This window comes from Zonotrichia leucophrys, chromosome 13 (genome assembly GCF_028769735.1).
Source record: "Zonotrichia leucophrys gambelii isolate GWCS_2022_RI chromosome 13, RI_Zleu_2.0, whole genome shotgun sequence".
In the NCBI taxonomy this organism is placed as follows: domain Eukaryota; kingdom Metazoa; phylum Chordata; class Aves; order Passeriformes; family Passerellidae; genus Zonotrichia; species Zonotrichia leucophrys.
The window spans coordinates 5,582,777-5,602,346 of record NC_088183.1 but is presented as its reverse complement, the minus strand read 5'-3'; the positions used below and the strand labels follow the sequence as shown (position 1 = coordinate 5,602,346).

General features: G+C 45.3%; 1 protein-coding gene across 3 annotated transcripts in view; it reads left to right on the top strand.

Annotated features, from left to right (window-relative positions):
* Positions 1-19,570, top strand: part of GRIA1 (glutamate ionotropic receptor AMPA type subunit 1) — a 120,452-nt gene that overhangs the window by 48,554 nt on the left and 52,328 nt on the right. For all 3 annotated transcript variants that reach the window (XR_010441899.1, XM_064724862.1, XM_064724861.1), the window contains exons 3-5: positions 7,050-7,289; positions 9,320-9,504; positions 13,863-13,916. Coding sequence is in view for 2 of the 3 variants with exons in the window: in XM_064724862.1 (XP_064580932.1) it covers positions 7,050-7,289; positions 9,320-9,504; positions 13,863-13,916 (479 nt within the window). In the remaining variant the exon portion in view is untranslated. The remainder of the gene's footprint in view (positions 1-7,049; positions 7,290-9,319; positions 9,505-13,862; positions 13,917-19,570) is intronic.

Sequence of the window (19,570 nt, the reverse complement as noted above, 5' to 3'; positions counted from 1 at the left end):
GCAAAAGTCAGCCTCTGACCAAAGGGACTGGGACAGATGGGCTCAGAGAAAAGCAGTTCCCTCACAAGGAAAGATCCAAACCATCATTAATAACAAACCTGACACAGAGATGGCAATGGACCCATTTCTCCTTGCACATAAATTGATCTCTTAACCACAGGATCCTCATTAGCCAAACTGTCCCTATTAGAATAATAATCTAATTCTGCCCACAGAAGAAATGAGACCCTCTTAAGGATGCTTCTGATCTCACTGTCTTCTGCATAGGGATTTGCATCTAATTCCTATTAAAAGTCATCAGAAGTAGTTTGTGTTGACTGTAAGCCCTTCAATATATTTAATTCTTAGTTATATGTGACTCAACAAAGTACTAGCAACCCCAAAGTTGCTAAAACACTTTTAAAAACAAATAAAGCAAGCAGTAGAATATTGACACAAACATCATCATTTTCCTTCTTTCCTTACTTCAACAAGTTCAGTGACCTCATTAAAACCTTTGATATTTGAATTTTTTTCTTCTGTTTTGTAGTCACACAGGATAAGAACTGCATTCAAAGACTTAGTAGAAAAATAAAAAGAGGTTTTGAGATGTGAAGTACACAAGTGGAAGAGCAAGGACCTTCAACTGGTTCCTTAGAGAGATTAAAGTAAACTCCCCATGACTGTATCTTCCACCACCATGATTTTAATTCAAAAGTTCACTTAAATAAATAAGAGTCCATGTTGGAAATTTTTGGTGACCAAACCACCATGCTATTTCTGTTTCCTAAAACTCAGTGGCATGTGAGAAAAAACCCCAAATGCAATTTGATCTCAAAGGAAATTTATCATTTGTCAGCCAGGCAAACTAAGACTTATTTGTTGTGCTGGCAAACTTCACTGAAAAACTTGAAGCTATCAGCTCATGCATTTATGAGCAGCTCTTCAGTCACAGATTATTGTTAAAATATGAGGGAAGGAAAGCAGATCTAAAAACCAACACTACTTTTCAGCTTCCAGGATCATTAGAGCAGCAGTGCAGGGAAATGATGGAAGGGAGCACTGTTCTGTACCTTTTGTATATTTGAAAGAAAAACACGGATTTCTTGTGATAGCACATCAGCCTGATTTGCAGTTGATCAAATATGTGGGACATATCTGCTGTCAGCTAACCAAACACACGAGTGGAACAATGGGGGAGTGTGGAATCTGTTTGGCTTTCCCCTGCTGCAGAAATCTGTGGGAACATGCTGTCGTTGGGATGTGCTCTGGCACCTACGCCACAGAGGAGAGCTGTGAGGACAAACATTGGGGAGGAGAGCTGAGCTGAGCCTAATTGCAGCAGACACCAGAGCTTTTCCCTTGGAACCCCACCAGCTTTGCCAACCTGATGTCAGGTTCTCCCATCTCAGCGTAGGGTCGCCTGCAGGCAGGGCACGCTGAGGATTAATTATGCATGCAAATCCTCCCTCCTCTTTCCCACATGTGCACAAGCACGCTGCAAGTGAGCAAAGGGAAGCATGTGGGAGCTGCTTCTTGACACCACTGTTGTCAGTGAGTATGTTCTGCTGCGAGTGAGGGTGTTGGTTCTGTGTCCCAGCAGGTTTGGGCACATGGAGATGGTATTGGGGCTGCAGGCATTGCAGGGCTCATCTTTAGCAGCTTGCAGGGATAACCGAGATCGCTATTTTATTACCATTGCAATTTTTAAAAGGCACTTTTTCATTTTGGTGTATGCTGGGTTGATTGGCTTCAAAGATTTCTTCTTATTTTGGAATCTATATTGTCTCTAATTTTTTTGTTTGGGGTATGGGGAATAATTTGGTCACATGTGCAGCTCAGCATCATAGGAATAGCTTTCCTGGAGAAGATGCTGTGTCTTCCCTCCTAGATGCCATGACATTCTCCAGGGTCAGGAAGGCCTCTGAGGTCTGGCAGGGACCATCTGGGCTGCATGTCCCCTTTTGCAAGTGAGAGCATGAGTCATTTGTGAGGAACATGTGGGGATATTTCATTTAATCAGGTTTTTTACCGCTCTTGTGGCTTTGGGTATTAGCACTGTCTCTGCTACTTCTGTTCTCTGACAGAGGCACATGCAGCAGCTGAATCTCCTAAGAGTCAACTGAGCCATATTATTGGCTCCCTCCAGGGGTAGCTGGGTGAAACTTAATAGTCCATGAGATACAACAAGTCAGTAGAAATGATCTAATGTCCCTTTCTAGTCTTAAACTCAGTGAAATGGTGAAAATTCTGCTTCTAAAGGAGATGGCAGATGAGCAGTTGCCAGGATCTCCTACCAGGCTTCCTCCCCAGCTGTGTCCCTGGAGAGCACTTCTCTTTCTGCAGTCTTGTTTGCAGATTCTCAGCAGAATGCACAGTTTTCACTGCTGGAAACCAAATCCTCATTTCCATCCTTCTGTGCAGCCCATTTGCCCTTCCTCCCGTCTCAAATCCTAAGACTATTTCAGCCCCTCTTTGTGGTGATGGTTTCTGAGAGAAACTCTTTGGGTTATCTTCTTTCGCCAAAACCTGAAAGAGCTTTCTGCTTTATCTGACATCTGCCTTTCACCCTTCACAACGTGGATCAGGTCAAACACCCCCTTGTAAAATACCTCTGACTCTCCCAATGCAGAAATCAATCTTGTTCATCTACTCACTCTGGTTAAGAGCTGCAGCCAAAAAAAAATTCTACCATGAATTTTTACAGACTCAAAACACATCTTTTGCTTTCCTCTCCCACAGAGAAAATGTGCAATTTAAAGTTGTGACTGTTGATGTATTTACTGAGTTATTTTTCTATTTCTCAGAAGCATCTGCGAAGGTGGCCAGAGCTGCCTCCTTCAGCTCCCAAATAAGTGTGTGTGCTCTCCTGTGTGTGCTTTCAGTAAAACCAGTGTTTGTCTCTGATGTACATTCTTTACCTTGAATATTTCCATATGAAAAGAGAGCTTTGGAGAAACACTGCAAGGACTAGAAATCCTGGAGACTGTGGGTTCCAAGTGAGTGAATCACAGAGGCCTTTTTCCTCATCTGAATTCAAGGACACATCAGCTCCCTGATGGCTACCATTCCACAGGGAGAGAGGGGCAGCGTCCCCTGCTTGTTCCACCACATCAGTCACTCTTTAACTAATTTACAATCTATTTTGACTTTTGCTGTAAGTTATAAAATATTTTAGAGCAGTCAGATGAGCTCTGGCCTCACCTGGCTGCCACAGGCACTCAGCAGAGAGCAGCTGGTTGTCACTGGATTGTCTCTTCAGCATAACCAGGTCACAATCTTGTTAATGCCTCTGCTTTTGCTTAATTTTCCTGGATGAACAGCACTGGAGATCTCAGGGAGAAATCCTGTGCCTGGAGAAGGAGGGATATGCACCATGGGGGCTGGTGCAGCACACACTGGGAGTGCCTCAGCCACAAATCTCAAACTGATCAATTAAACAAGACTGATCAGGAAGAACACAGCAGTAGGTTATCAATCATTATGGACTATATTTTCCAAGGGCTACTTTAGAGGGAAATTCTTCTGTAATAAATTAAAAATTCAAACCTCACCATCACTAAACCCTACGCTCTTAACTGTCCTAGCTATTCTCTCAGCAGCCCTGGGAGGATGAATGGGTCTCAACCAAACACAAATCTGAAAAATCCTGGCCTTTTCTTCCATCTCCCACGTAGGCTGAATAGCAATCATTATCATCTAACCCTAAACTCACCCTCCTCAACTTCTACCTGTATGCTGTAACAACTGCAACCGTTTTCCTCACCCTAAACACAAAGTCCTAAAGCTATCTACCCTAATAACTGCATGAACCAAAATTCCATCCTTGAACTCAATGCTGCTCCTAACCTATCTGTAATAAATCACAAATTCAGGTACAGCCCAGAACTGACATTCTCTGTCCTTTCCCACCCTGCAGCCCAGAGGCCACCAACAGCACATGCAAACAGCCACAGATGTGTGCATTTGCATCCAAGCAAACCCTCCTCACTCGTGCTCACATCCTGGGATGGACAAACATTTCTGCTGCTGGATTTCACCCAGATTCCTGCCTGCAGGAAGGAGATTGAGGTGGAGCTGTCCAAATTGAGCTGCTGGAGCTGGTCTCCAGGCTGACTGCAGCTCTCCTCTGCAGGAAAAGCTGGGCTGGGGCCAGCTGCTCACTGATAGCCAGCACAGGGCTTGGAAAGGGGGATGTTGTTACCAGCCAATTGACCAGAAGAGCTCAACTTCTTGGGCCTTGCATTCCAGCACAATCTTCATCCCCTTCTTAATCTTTTTAGAAATCCATCAGTCAGAGGCTAGTGGCTGCTCATCACTACGAAAGCAAAGCAAGCTTAAAATATTTGCTTCTTCTACTTAAGGTTTACAGTTCTTAGTAGTAGATTATTAGGAAGCTGCAGAGCAATCAAATGAGCACAGAATAATTAACAAATTTGCTTCATAAAATGATTAAAGGAAATGTAAGGAGTTCCAGCAATCTCTTAGTGTATTAAATAACAAGCAAGTAATTTCTTTTTAGCTTTGCTGTGTAAATTCATTTGGAGCATCTGTAATTTAAAATAGCCCTGAGATTTACATAATTTTGCAGCCACTGCTTTTACATTTTGCCATGTTCAGTCCTAGAAAGGTGGCTGCAGCTCTCACTCTTCATTCTTCTAGATTAACTGACATAAGTTTCTTTGTTTTTCTTTGGGAGATAACTCTTGGTAAGACTTTTTTTTTTTTTTCAAATTATCTGTCTTGTCCATGGCCTCTCTTATCCTGCAAGTACAAAGCAAGTGAGGGTTCTTTCCAAACTTACTAATGATAAAGAGTGTTCACTTTCCCAGTTTTCTTTGGTACAATCTGTTTCAAATGCTGGCACTGATGATGTCTCAGAACAGTGTAGGAGGGATGCCTGAGCGTGACTGAGCCACAAAGTTAAAGAAAAAATTAAATTTTAAAAGGATAGATTCCTTTTGAATAGAAAAGAAATCCAAGGAAGCCATGCCTTGCCTAAAACAAAACAAACCAAGCCAGCTAAGTTTATTGTCTGGACTATTAATTGTACTGGATTGTTCAGCTGTCCTGAAAATGTCTCTTTAATCATTCAGTGAGGCTGAAGCCTGGGTCTCTGGAGATCACGTTCTGATCTCTCACATATGGTATCTCACACCCTTCATTAGACCCACTGCTCCAGCCACATGGAAAAGATGCTCAGACTATTTCCATCTATATCTGCTGCATTTCTTCCTGGATGTGTCAGTCTCATGATGAGGGCAGTGACTCCAGCTGATGCAGACACAATTGCTGATTGCAAAGAGAGGCACTGCTGAGAACATAAAGAGAAGAGGGGGTTATTTCCGTCTCAGTTTGGGCTTTCTGAGGCATCCCTGCCCTGCAGAACAGCAAATTCCCTTGTGGGAGGAAAATGCTGAGATCACAGGTGCTAATCAGTGAAAAGAGGATGAGCAACCCTGCGAACAAACTGCGGGACTGGGATGCCCAAAAACTGGGCTCAGATCCAAGACAAAGGAAAAAATTTCTTCAGTCTTATGAGGTTCCATTCTCAGGTCTCAGCACCACCACGAAGCCTGGCTGCTTTGTTTCAGGGGTGAGACGGGAGCAGGGACTTGCTTTGCACAGTGGGAATCAGGATTTCTTGCTCTTCCCTCTGAATGTTTGGTGCTGGCAGTAGCAAAGTGAGGAACAAAACAATCTTTTCCAGGATGGCTCAAAGCCAGCCAGAATTGATTTTGGGTCCCTGCTGGAGGGACAGAGCTCGCATGGAGCCTTAAGGGTGCAAGAATTTTGTTTTTAGGAGGCTGTCTGCAGCAACACATGCAGAAGGTTGGATACTGGCAGTTAGCAGCAGAAATCAGGTCAGGGGATTCCCAAGCAGTGCAGAGGACTTGCCAGGGGACCCCAGAATGTCACATCCAACTCCTCAGCCTGCACTAGCATTGGGAGAGCGGGCGAGTGATGTGTGAATTGTCGAGTCAGTATAAATGTCACAGCCAAAGGTCTTCAGAGTCACAGTGACAAGAGGAGGAAACACTGGTGCCAAGAGTTCTGACACAGGAAAAGTGCTGTCACTGCCACCACCTCCAGCTTGGAGATTTATTGATGGGAACTCGGGATGCGCCATAAACAGGGGTGATATTGAATGAGTCTGACTGTCTCAGGGGCTAAGTTTTACAGCACAAAGTGTGAACTCTCTGCGTCTCGCTGAGATCCTCAGGCATTTTCCCAGCAGCTCCCACGATCTCATTAAGTGCTTTGCAGAGAAGGGCTCCAACCCAAGGGAGCTCTCCCTGCACAGCACACAGCACAGCGGCTAAGGACAGACAGACAGACAGACAGACTGACAGACAGACTGACACCTTCCAGGGAACCCAGGGAGCCCTCCTGCGGGAGACCTCCCAGGACACTGCTCGTACCTCACTGGGCTCACAGCCCTGTCTCCATGGCTTTGTGGGGGAACCAGAAATTGCCGAAGTTGTGCTCCCAAGTACCAACACACTCCCAGTGTCAGAGGCTCTGACTCAGAGCCAGCAGCTCATGCCCCAGGACAGATCCCCTTGGAGCTGTGCTGTGGCTGTGTTGAACCTGGGTGAACCTTTGCTAAGATGCTCTCTCAGCGTGGTTTCCTCAGCCTCTGAGGTCAAACACGTGGTTTCCCTCTGGAGTTGTTGGCCACAAAGGGCTGTGCTGCTGTGCAAAGACTTTCCTTCTGCTCCCTGAATGCATCCAGGGCTGCAGTAGCTTCTTTCTGCTGAAGGGTTCCCATGTTCAGAAAACTCATTTTACTCCAAAAGCAACAAAATCTTCAGCAGAGCCCTGGAGACACTGATATTATTCTTTTGAGTAATTTCTTCCTATCAAAAGTAAAGCAGGTCTGTGGAGACCAAGAGCAGGGCACTCCATGAACACAAGCCCTGTTCCTTCACAGGTTGCCTTCACCAACCCACCCACCTGGGGGAAAATTTTCTAGTCCAGAGAGACCCTGCAGCCTATCTGAGGGAACAGGTTTATTTTGGTGACATTGCTGAGAAACCTCCTTGATTTTCTCCCCTCTGCTCCTGCAGTCTGCTCCCAGTTCTCCAAGGGCGTCTACGCCATCTTCGGCTTTTACGAGAGGAGAACCGTCAACATGCTCACGTCCTTCTGCGGGGCCCTCCACGTGTGCTTCATAACCCCGAGCTTCCCCGTGGAAACCTCCAACCAGTTCGTGCTGCAGCTGCGCCCCGAGCTGCAGGATGCCCTGATCAGTGTCATCGAGCACTACAGCTGGCAGAAGTTCGTGTACATCTACGACGCCGACCGCGGTGAGTCCCAGCTCCCTGGGAGGGGTTTGTAGCTCCACATTTTCTCTTCACACAGAAAAGCAAGGCACAATTCTTCCCAAGAATATTCTTATCTCATTTGCTGTGCCTGTGTTTGTGTAAAACTAGAATGCAATCTGGAGATTGTTTACCCAAAGTGATGGTGTTTTGTTTCCTTGGCCTATCAGGGTCAAGCATGTCACCCTGATTTTTTAAGATTTTTTAAGCCTTCTAATATTTACATTCTTGTAACAAACTTTCTCACACACTTTCTGTAAATAACTTATTGTTTTGCATTCTTTTATGGAGGAGGAGGAATTTGATGGGCTGTTGGTTTGTCCTGTGTCATTGGAGAGGTGGCACTTTCACCCTCCAATCCACTGTCACTTTTGGAAATCTATAAATGTTGGAGTCAGAAATTAAACTTCTCTTTTTTCACCTTGAGAGCAGCGGTGTGTGTGCTGATGTTGTTTTGTGTCCTATAGTGACACAAATGTGTCTGCATGTGTCAGGACTGTCAGCTGAGAGTCAGAGATTCAGAGCAGTGTGTGCAGAGTTGAGTGCTTGGCAGTTCCAGTTTAGATATAATGTAATATAGAATAGAATAATACAGTATAATAAAGTAATTAATTAGCCTTCTGATAAGATGGAGTCCTCTGTCATCAGGGCCTTCTCAGCACAGCTCTAGGGGTTACCAGACAGATAAAGACACTGGTCTAGAAAGAGTCTTTATCCCCAAAAGTTGTGGGTTTGGGTCAACCTATGCCTGCCCTGCTGTCTGTTCTCTTCTAAAGACCCCTTTCTGCTGAAGGTGAGCATTGATCTAAAAGAAGCATCAGCCTGACCCAATGTTGTGTGGGGGTGTGTTCATGGGGTCGGATCCAAGCCCCATCAACACAAGGAAAATACTTGATGTGCAAATGGTTTGGAATTCAAAATGGGGAAATTGTTTCGATTCAATAGGTCCCATATGGAACAGGGCTGTAAAACTCAAGGACACTGAGTCCTGAATTTAGAAACATGAACAGACACATGCTCAGATCTCACCTAAGCCCACAACCACGTGTGAAATTTGTGTTTGTGGCAGATAGCTTGGAAAACCCCAAATTCCCCTTGTTGGTGCATGTCAGATTTCTATGTAAAAGAACAAAAGCCTGTGTGAGGTAATGGAAGATGTTACCTAACTTTCTAAACCACAAACCAAAAAAGGGCCAGAGAGCTCATTGCTCCATGATTCAGTTTCCCAGCCCTCAGATGCCTTTAAAGCTCCAGGCTTGGAGCTGCAAGCAAAGCAGACTTGTGGAAGATAGGGAAGAGGTAAGGTGATTCACATCTCTGTCCTGGAAGTTTTAATTATCCCCTGAAGGGACAGGATGGGCTTTAGAGACAGGAGAAGGTATGAAAGCATCCCACCTGCTTTCTGTTGTCGTGAGGCATGAGCACAGAGAATATTCCAAAAGCACAGGGTTGTTCAGGGTTGTCCAGCATGATTCCAGAGAATTGCTATGTGCATCTCCTCTAGAAAGCTGTGAATGTAATTTAAGCAACATAATTCTAAAAGTAATGGTCTCCTGATGAGATGCTGCTGCGAGAGAAGCATGCTGAGTGTGACAGTGTGCTGTGATTGATGAGGGTGTCCCTAACCCTAGGAGCACACAGCCTAAGCAGATCAAAGATGAGAAGGAAATCAAGTCATTGAGAGAGAAATCAAGTTATTTGGGGAACAGGAAGACGGGGATTAGAGTTCTTATCTGAATCCCACAGCAGGGCCTGATCAACGAGACTGATCTGCCAATTACAAAGGAAAATCAGACCTGGAGTCGTCTGTGCTAGGCCAGAAAAAGCAGGAGTCATTAATTCTAGCCCAGATGGGGTTGGATCAGATCTAGACTGTTAGCTGCTCTCTGTAGTTCTGCTGCTCTCTCATGACTGTCTCCAGCCTGGCTTGAGGCAGCCACACAGGCTGCCAGGAGGATGGAAAGATGCCATTGCACAACTAAAACCTGGCTCTCGCCCTTCTCTTCTCACCCCAGGGCTGTCAGTCCTGCAGAAAGTGCTGGACACTGCAGCTGAGAAGAACTGGCAGGTGACAGCTGTCAACATCCTGACAACAACAGAGGAGGGCTACAGGATGCTCTTCCAGGAGCTGGAGAAGAAGAAGGAGAGGCTGGTGGTGGTGGACTGCGAGACTGAGAGGCTGCACATCATCCTTAACAAGGTTGTGTTGGTGTGAGCCTTCTGGGGGGGGTCTTGCATGCAGGGAAGAGTTGTTTTTCCCTGGAGTTCTCCCCATTTTTGCCTGATCCTGCTCTCCTTGTGGCTCTCATTGGAGTTGGGGTGTGTGCCTGCAGCTGCTGGGCTTGCAGGCATTTCTCTGCTGTGTCACTGGGGAAACAGTAAAGCTGCAGGAACAGCACAAGCTCTCATGACTTCATGCTGAGTGAGCTCCATTCTCCATGCTCCCTCCTTGTTTGACTCCTTTGCTGAGCCCCTTACACCCCCTTGCTCCCCAGTGGGTTTGCTTTGTGCCAGTTCCTCCAAGCAGTGTGCACAAGATGTGGCACCTCCTGATTCTGCAGAGTCTTTCTCCAGTTTCTGAGTTAAGCTGGAGGTGTGGATTGGCAGTGCCAGATTCCTGGTCCCCCAGCCTCCACGTGCTGCACAAATTCTCACACAGAAGGATTACGGTACATCTGTCCTGAATATGGATTTCTGTGGACAGGAGACAAATATAAGCCCAGGGGCGGGTTGAGTCCACACTTCAACTCCAGCCACAAGACCTTTCCCTCTCACACCTACAACCCAACCCAACTGGAAGGGTTTGGAAAGGGCAATTTCCACTGCTTTACTCATCATAATCAGCTCACTCTTACCTGCTGCTTCCCAGGTCTCCCTGCCTAAGGTACCTTTCATCTCCGTCTCACACTTCAGCTGCTCCCTGTGTGGGACAGGGACTGACATTTCACCAGATGCTCAGGGATGAGCACCATCCATCCTTGCTGGATGTCTCTGGGTGCTCCTCTGTTACGTGGAATAACAAAGCTGAGAGCAGGTTGTAACCTCAGAGACAAGGCCACATTCATGAAAGAGAAAACAGGTTATTCCAGAGGGTAAAATCTTCTCTCTGGAAGATTCTGAATTCTTGTCCAGAATTTTGGACAAGACCTAGGCAGTGAATTTGGCTTTTCTTCAGAGTATATCAAATTTCTAGCATTAATAGTGTCAGGCTTTTAAGCCTGTTTTGTCTAAAAGAATGTTAAGTTGTATAGTAAATTATTACCTAGTCTTCTTGATATGAGCAGGAAAATAAGGCTTTCTTTCAAAGTTCTTCCCAGAACTGGAGCAAGTGTTAAACCTAGGTATAGGAAAAGCTATTTGTAAGAGCACTAAAAATCCAGATACTGTGATTATTTGTTTTGCAATACTATAAAAAATATCAGTTCCCAGGGAGAAGAGGTACAAAGCTGTGTTTTACTACAAAAATTACAGAGCAATTCCAGCAGACATCTGTGCCTGGGAGGTAACACTCCAGTGAAAGATGGGGCTGTGAACAACTTTTTCAGATGTGTGTAGTCCATTTTCATCCTTTTAAACATTCTTGTTCCAAGTCCACCAGGATTTCTGAGAGCAGAGGTAGTTGTCCCAGTGTGAGAAAGTGAAAGGTTTTTCGTAGTATACAGATGACTGGAGGGATTCAAAGATAGCATTCAGCTCATTATCATGTGAAATTCAGCTGGGACTGTAACTTGGGCACTAACTTGGGCTGCTGGCTGGTCTCTGAGCTCAGCACACCAGCAGCCTCTGTGGGAATGTCACTGTGCTGTTTGCCCTGTCCCTCTGACTGTCTGAGGTACTCCAAAAGCTGCCTCAGCCCCTCGGGGACATTTCAATGCATTTATCTTCTTCCCTGACAAGCCTGTCTCTGTCTCTCAGTGGCAGTGGGTTTGTGATTTGTGCTCCACAGTGAGCAGGACAGCTGGGGATGGCTGTCCAGCACCTGTGCCTCTCTGCTGCTTTTCATTTTCCCTCCATACACAAAACACAAATAACGCCAGTGACTCCAGCAAGGCGGCCCTCAGCTGTGGAGGAGCCAGTTAAAAATGACCTGGTTTCTCTCTGGGAGATTTCTCTGTGTCATGTCTCAAGGGTTTGATTTGTCTTTGCTGAGGTAGCTGTCACTTGTGAGCCAGGCCTTGGATCAGGGCAGGTTGCCATGGGGTTGTGCTGTGTAGCCTTAATGGGATAAGTGCTGGGTGGGTTGTGTTCCATCAAAGCCCTCTATTGTTTCTTCCTTGCCTCTCATTAAAATGAGTAACTGGAATTCCTCCTCTGCCAGTGTTTCACTCTGAGAGGATTTCTCTCTAATAGATGTCAAACTCTCCCATTAAGAAGTGGGTAATGAAACCTAGGTGGCCCAAGTGAGCAATCAGCATGCAGCCCAGCACAGCCTCTCAGCACAGTCAGGAGGAGTGATAAATGCTATTATAACCTCAGCTTGCTACTGCTGTCCGGACACATTAGGACTGAGCAAGCGTTTTAAAATAAATTAAGATCACAAATAACTGTGTAAAACACAGGAAACGAGCTTCATAATTCAGGTGGATGGGCTGTAAGATTAACAGCTCAGGCAGAGCTGGATGGCAGCCCTCCTCGGTTCATCGGCTCTGACACCTCATAAAATAACAAAGGAGAGCTGGGGCTGGAGGAGCCAGTGCCAGCTATTGTTGACACTGGAGAAAAGGGGAATTGGATCATAATTCTTAGACATCCCAGTGCACCAGAGATTCTCCTTCCTCCTGCAAGGTCTGGGACTTGCTGCAAAGGTCAGTCTCAGCTGATGGATGGAAAGGGATGAGTTTGGTCTGGTTTTGCTTCTTAGACCAGGCAGTGGAAGATACTCAGAGAAGCACCCATAATGAAATGTATATCTTCATAACTTTAGGTAGACAGAGAGTTTTTCTGAGAGCTCCAGACACCTCAGCAGAAGCCACACTGAGGGATCCTGTGCAGGGAAGCCGGTGGAGCTGCCATTAGCTGTGTAAGGAACTGCTTCTAAATGAAGCCTTCATTGGAGTTAATTGCCACCCCCACGTTAATGCTGAGAACCAGATGAGTTTTATTATGCATACAAGAGCACTTCATCAGAGAAGGGATAAGGCAGATGAACCAGTTGCACAGAGCAAGTGTCAGCTCATTTATTATCCATTTGGAAATCCCTAAATGACTGCTCGTGATAATCTGGGAGTGCTGTCCCATGGGGAGGATCAGTCTCTGCCCTCATCTGACGCTTCTCAAGTACCTGCTGCCAGATCCTGGGTACACTGATTTCTGACTGAATCTGCAGTGGTTTTAGGATCATTCTGGCTCTGAGGATCTTTCTGTCCTCACTGCAGTTTGTGCAGATTTTGCCTGTGCCTCTTGGCAATGCAGGCAGCAATTCAGAATCAGTTCATATGACAATGGAAATAAGAGGTAGTGTTGCCAGCCAAGAAACCTAATGGAAACAGCAGAGTTCTCTCAGAAACTGGCAAATATTGTGTTTGTACAGGCTTTGAAGGCATTTGGGCCTTTTTTTTCCACTTTCTTTTTTCTGTTTGTAGAGTGGCTCAATTGCAGATGGTATCTGACTCTAGTAAACTAGTAAGAATTTAACAGTGTTGCTGGAAATCAATAGAGAGGAATTTCAATGAAAAAATGGAGTCAGCAAGAATAATGAAGACTTTAAAGTGTATTTTTTCTGTACTCTTTTTAAATCAAGGGAGAAAAATACACAGACCATTGGATCAGTGCCTCTGTTCCCCCCAGTCACAGACAAATCTGCAACAGGTAGAAAAGAGAAAAGAAAGGGAAACTTTTGCAGCTAACATAGCAAAAATTCAGTTGTTACTGACTGGTAAGCAATTGTGTTGATAAAAGAAAATAAAAGCCTGAGTCTGCTGTGTCAGGGACAAAGAAATAAGTGGCAAAGCACATGTATTGGGACACCATGAATATGAATCTATACATTATCTCAATGAACATGCAGGGGAATCCTCTGTGGCTTGCCAAAGAGCTTCATTTTGGAGGTGTAGTTTGAAATTCCACTGGTGCACAAAAACTTACCCATAACCTAAATTTCCAGCCATCTCTCCAAGGCAGCAGTTGGCAGCAGGGGCTGTAGCTTGGAGGATGTGCAGGATTGCTCTCTAGTCTTGCTTAATGTTTCAGTTGCTTTCATAGGACACAGGGACTCCAAATCCCCATTTGTTCCTTTGGTGTCTGAAATACAAATCTTGTTAAGGCTTTATCTTCCTCCCTGAGCCTTTAGGAAACAGGTTGGTTTGGTTGTTTGCTCTCCCTGCCTGTACAGTGTTCCTGGGGATCTTGCCCTGTCTAATTTCAGATTTGCTGCTCAGGCATCATGTGTCAAAGCTCTGGCCATCCTCTAATAAGATTGGGAACTTTTCTTTTGCTCTGTCTTCCTGCTCACAGCTGAAGAGTCTCAGCAAGGAAAAATAAGAGTGAGAAAGAGCAGATAACTGATATTCTTCTTCCTTAATTGATCTCTACTAATTATCCTTGTTTTTTATCTTGCAGATCATCTCACTTGAAAAAAATGGCAATGGGTACCACTACATTCTGGCAAATATGGTGAGTTACCCTAATAGGTTCACTATATTTATAATTACTGAGCTGTACGCTCTTTTTCTCATCAAATTTCTAGGTAAAAAAAAATAATAAAATACCACAGTCTTTTGCTGTGCTCTTCTCATGGAGTTTTCTCTCTTGAGCCAGCAAGATTATCTCCAGGGTATCTCCAAGTGTGCTGGGGGTTTGTAATGGTTTGACCTTGGCTGGATGACAGATGCAGACCAAAGTAATTTTATCACTCCCCCCTTGGTGTTAAATGAAATCTGACTGTCATGGCTTTAGGGAGAGAATTGAATGCAAAGATTTCTTTGAGGAAAGGATTCTCCCTTTAATGCAGGGAGGCGCTGCCTGAGGACAGGGCAGCACTGGGCAGTGGCAGGACCATCTTTCTGGAGCAAGTCTCACAGGAGGATGGAAAATTTCTTTGCCTAGGGAGATTAGGGGAGAGGTAAGAGAAAGAAACTGAGGTTTTCCACAGCAGATCTCCTACCCTCTCCTCCCCATATGTGTCCATCCATCCAGGAGGATGCACTGCAGAGGCTGGGCTGATGCTGGCACTCTGGGGCTGATGCTGGCACTCTGGGGCTGATGCTGCCTCCTGGAATTTCTGTGTCCCTGTGGGGTGAGCCCTGTGCAGGCTCTGGACCTGTTCTTTCAGCACAGAGCAGCATCTGGGAGGCAGCACGTCAGCCCCGGGGTAATTAAACTTTAAACTGCCAATTAGTCAAGCAGTTGCTGCCCTTCTCCTTTTCTCAGTCCCAAGATAACTCTGTAATTTACCAGGCAAAAATGGCCACATCATTACCCTGCAGTGCCCTGTACTGACCCTGCACCCTGTGCTGGCTGCCGACCGTGTAATTACAGAGATTAAAATGTTACCTTGTGCAGGGGGAGACATGCAAAACTACAGAGCAGCCAATAACTTCAACTGCTAATTTAAAAAAAATTATTATTTGCCATAACCTAGGTCCTGGATGTTTATGAAAGTCCCTTCATTAAAGTTAAGCAGGAAAGTGAGCTGGAGTCACTGGAATGAGCACGTCTGTGCAATTTTAAGTACACCCACACAGGAGGCTGAATGACAATATCACCTCTTCCCCCTGCACAGTTTCATAAGGATAAATGCATGAAAGGCACGAGGTGAACTGAACTAACACTCAGGTGGAGGAGATTTGAAGGACATTTCTTAGCATACCACTCTCCCTCACCTTCACCCAGAGAAAAGTACACTTGTCCCATCTTTAATGTGTTTTCTCAGCCTTTGCACAAATGCTGAGAGGACAGAGCTGGCTGGGAGAGGTTGCATACTCAGCCAATAGGGTTTATAAATAATTAACTTGGAGCAAAAGGCTTTTCATTTCTCCAGCCCCTCTGCAGGGACATTCTGCCTCCACTGCAGCTCAGTGGAGGGGGCTTTGGGTCCCACAGTGTCTGACAGGACCACCAGAATTCACTGGTGTGCTCTCCAAGCAGCTTGTATTCCAGGGAGAAGGAGCAGAGTGAAAGGAATTCAAGCTTTACCTTTGGTCTTTCCTGCTCCTTAAAACCCAGCATCACATAAGAGCCAAAAGTCAAAGAGGAGAATACTTTAAAAAGAGAAAAAAAGTAGGGGATAATCAGACAACATGGGAAAACTATTTTAAAAAAATCCTGGCACCTGTCAAGCTTAAGAAGGTCTTTTCCAGGGCAGATTAACATGAGCAGGTTCAGACATCAGAAGCCAAATCAGCTGCTGTAATGTGCTGCACCCACACGAGAGCTACTGGATGATGGGTTCAGCAAGGAGAATGGCAAAAAGACCTAAGATCCCATGTTTCTGAGACCACAGGGCAGCAGGGAAGGACAGCAAGGCTCCCTCAGTGGGGATGGCCAGGGATTTTATAAGGGACTGGCAGAAGCTGGCCTCTGGCAGGGTTAAACCCTGGTGCGAACGCTCTGATCCGAGAGATCACAGCAGGTTTTACCCTCTTCTGAGGACACCTCACGGCTGGATCAGAGCCTTCAGAGGGTGTAGCGTGCTGTAATTTATTCCCACTGACTCACACTCATAGTGGTAGACCTCAAACAGCCCCCATTTTCCCCTGCAGACATGTCCCAGGATGACAGGGCGTGCATTGCCCACGCACACTCGCGTACCCTCGTGCGCGCCCGCGTGCTGGAGAGCAGCCCTGCTTGGGGAACTGCCTCCCTCTGGAGCACTGAGTCCTCAGAGAATACATTAAGAGACAAAACCTGGGAGTGTTGGGTTTCCAAATGAGTTATTTTTCATGCCCTGTGCTGGCTGAGGCAGTCCTGAGTTAGGATTCTCACTCTGTATGAAGATCAGGTCAAGGGAATCCTCAGCCCGTTCATAGCCGCCCAAGTTTCCTGCACTTGCTGGAGCAAAGGGAGGAATTTCCAACCCCTGCCTTTTACTTGACCTACTTGGGCATGGAAAAATGGGGACACAGTTATAGAAGTGACACATTGAAAGCAAATATTGGGAAACATTTCTGGGTAACCCCAGTTAAATTCCTTTTTTTAGTGATATGCTTGTTCAGAGCTATACAGAGCCAAAAACCCCAAACAGCATCACGCCACTTCCCAGTCACAGCAGCTTCAAACGGGTGTTCCATCAGAAATGCAAAATGAGTTTGCAAGGCAATGCACAGACTGAATAAGGTCTAAAAAAATCATCCATAGGCACAGTTTGGAATGGAGGAATTCCCTGTCTGTCCACAGCCACTCCATGGGCAGCCACTGCCTTGCATTAGCCTTGCTGTGTGTTTGCCCAGCAGTTGCTCTGGGTGAGCTCTAGTAAAGTGCTGAGCAGAATTTGACAGCAGCAAGTGAAAGCTGGTATTTCCTAGCAGGAACAGCTTTCTTTTTCAGTGAAATTGCTGTTGCCAAGGTGAGACAATAATATTTCTGTGTTCACAAACAAAATGAAACCATTCTGCACCCTAGGCCATGGGCAAACATCCTTCTCTGAACGTGCTACACCTGCTAAAGACACAACTTCTCTTGTCTCCCCAGCCCTGCCCATCCTATGAAGGTCTGACTGCAACATCACTGCCAGGGGATGGGTTTCTGTGAGCATCCCTCCCTGTCCTTGAGCCAAATTTGGCACTCTTCATGGTTTTTGAAAACTGATGAAATCCTGGTCTTTAACCAGTACCCATCAGAGTTACCCCAGTGAGCTTTTACCAGAGCAAACCTGGGTATTTCTCAGGTGCACTGGCAGCTTACAGTCATCTCTCTCTTTCTCTTCCCCCCTCTGGAACTCAAAGAGATTTGGCAACTTTTAAAAGTGTTTGTTTCTGTGAGTCTCATTTTTCTAAGCTTTGTTCTCAGCCTTTGAGATCATCAGTTCTAGCAACCACAAAGAGGAAAAAAAATACAGTCAAAAATACCAGAGGAACAAGCTTAGAAACTTCTGGGATTCCTTTCTTTTGATGTTCAGGCTTTTTGCCCATAACCTTGGCTTTGTGTATCTGTTTGTCCTATGCCATGGATGTGAGCTGACTATCATCAGGACTGGGAGAGCATCAGCTTGGGCAGAGAAAAATCTTTGTCATTAAATGAGGGACATTCATGTGGCCTGTCTTTAAAAGAAAAGTATGAAAGACAGCTGCCACATCCAGTGTTTCAGCCTCTTTTTCTTTCCTGGTGCATTAGTCCAAGTTGTTCTTTCAGCAAGGGCTCTTTTTTTTGAAGATGAATAGATAAGTGTACAAGATTGCTGATGGCAGGTGTAGCAGGGAAAAGTAAAGATAAAAACAGTGTTGATTAGCAAAGATAAGCACTTTTTCCTGTGCCATTCTACATCAGCCTGTGTCAGCACTGAGTTAGGCCATGGACAGTTTCCCTTTGCTGGCAGTTGTGGGGCTGGTGGAGGTTACCAGTGATGCCTTAGGGAACGTAGAAATAAAACAGCAGACATTTGAGAAAATATTAGTATAGGAGGTAATATAAAGGTTGGTCTTTATTGGAGACCTCCATAGGCAGATATGGAAAAATGTTCACAAAATGCCCAGCACCGCATGGGGTGAATGCAGTGTTGTAAGATTAGCAAATTAACATAACTTACAAAAATCACCAATTAGGAGCACAAGAGGTGATGAAATTTCCCCCAGTTCAACCACCTCTAAATCTTCTCCCCTCAGATGGAAACTAAACTTTGTTTATAAAAATGTGTCTTGAAGAGCTGTTTTTTAACCTTGCTTTCCAGAAAGAACCAAGATGGGATTGGGGTCTTGGAATATGTTTTGTCTTTCTGCCTAGGGAAAAGGTAGGGAAAAATACTGGGAAAACTAGCCACAGATACAATAGGCCACAGAGCTACAAATACGTGTGTAAAAAAATAGAGAACATATTTTCAAAAAAAGCAGAAATCATTCTGTATCATCATTTCCCCAGCACAGCAGCTTTGCCAGCAGAGTGGCTCCTGCAGGAGTCAGACAAGATGTGCTGGGTTTATCCAGGTCCCCTCTGGGTTGGATGGGCAGCTTTGATTTTTTTTTCACCTAAAAAACAGAAGGAACTTCTGTACCACCAGGGCTGAGACTCAGCAATGTGAGACCACCACTGGGTGCAGAGAGGGAAGAGGAACCCTCCCAAATTTGCCATGCACAGGCAGAGAGCAGCTCCCCTGAAGCAGTGAAGGACACCCACACCTGTGGCTGTGTGGGGAGGGTTGTGGTGCCCAGCAAGGTCTGTACCTGCCCCATCAGTGACACCTGGCACTGTCCCAGCACAGTGTGAGCTGTGCCACTGGCAGTGTGTCCATGGCTCCAGTCCCTGCTTGTCTGGAGATAAAACGTTGTAGTTCTGTCTCCCATCAGCTTGAAAGCTGCCCTGTTTATCTGAATCTCCTGCCCCCTGAAGTGCTGCTGGCTGGTGGCACAAACAAGGTCAGAGGTGTGAATTCCTCACTGATTTGAAACTCTTTTCTCTGGAGTTTCCAGAAGGATGTGTACAGCATCTCCTTCTCATCCTGGAAAGATCTCAAGATGCAAAATTTATATTTTTCTATTGGCAAAAAAGTGTCCTAAGTTACTTTTAGGGTTCTAAAATTATGCCTGTTAGACCTTTCTGCTTCCTGAGAGGTTGGTGCAAGAAGGCTCATGAGACAAATTCATTTTCTGCTCAGAGAAAGACAATATAATATATCAGTGAAAATTCTGCATTTCACTTCCAAACAGCTTTTCTGTCCTGACTCAAAAATTATCAAGCAGAAGAGCCCCATATAATATTATCTCCTCTGAATTACTGATAGTAAGAGACACAGCAGTGCCCTGAATTAAATTTTGCTTGAACTTGAGTGTCTCATGCAAAAGAAAATTATCTGGTTTGATACAAAACTTGCCCACACAGGATAATATGAAAAGCAACCTTGGGAGGATTTTTGCAGTAGTTAATGAGGACTCAAAAACATGAGTGACTTACTGTGGCTTAAAAAAATCAGAGCATCAGGTGAGTAACTGACAGATTATATTACAGCTATTGGAAGGAAAAATGTGTTTGCTTAAACTTCAGCAAAATGGTGTTAAACTAACAGGTTTTCTCAGCCATTTGCAGTCTCCTAATCCATTATCCCAGCTCAGCTGCAAGTGGTGATGTGTAAATCCATAGTATCTGCTTCATGGTGACTTCATTTGCCCTCTTTTCTAGTC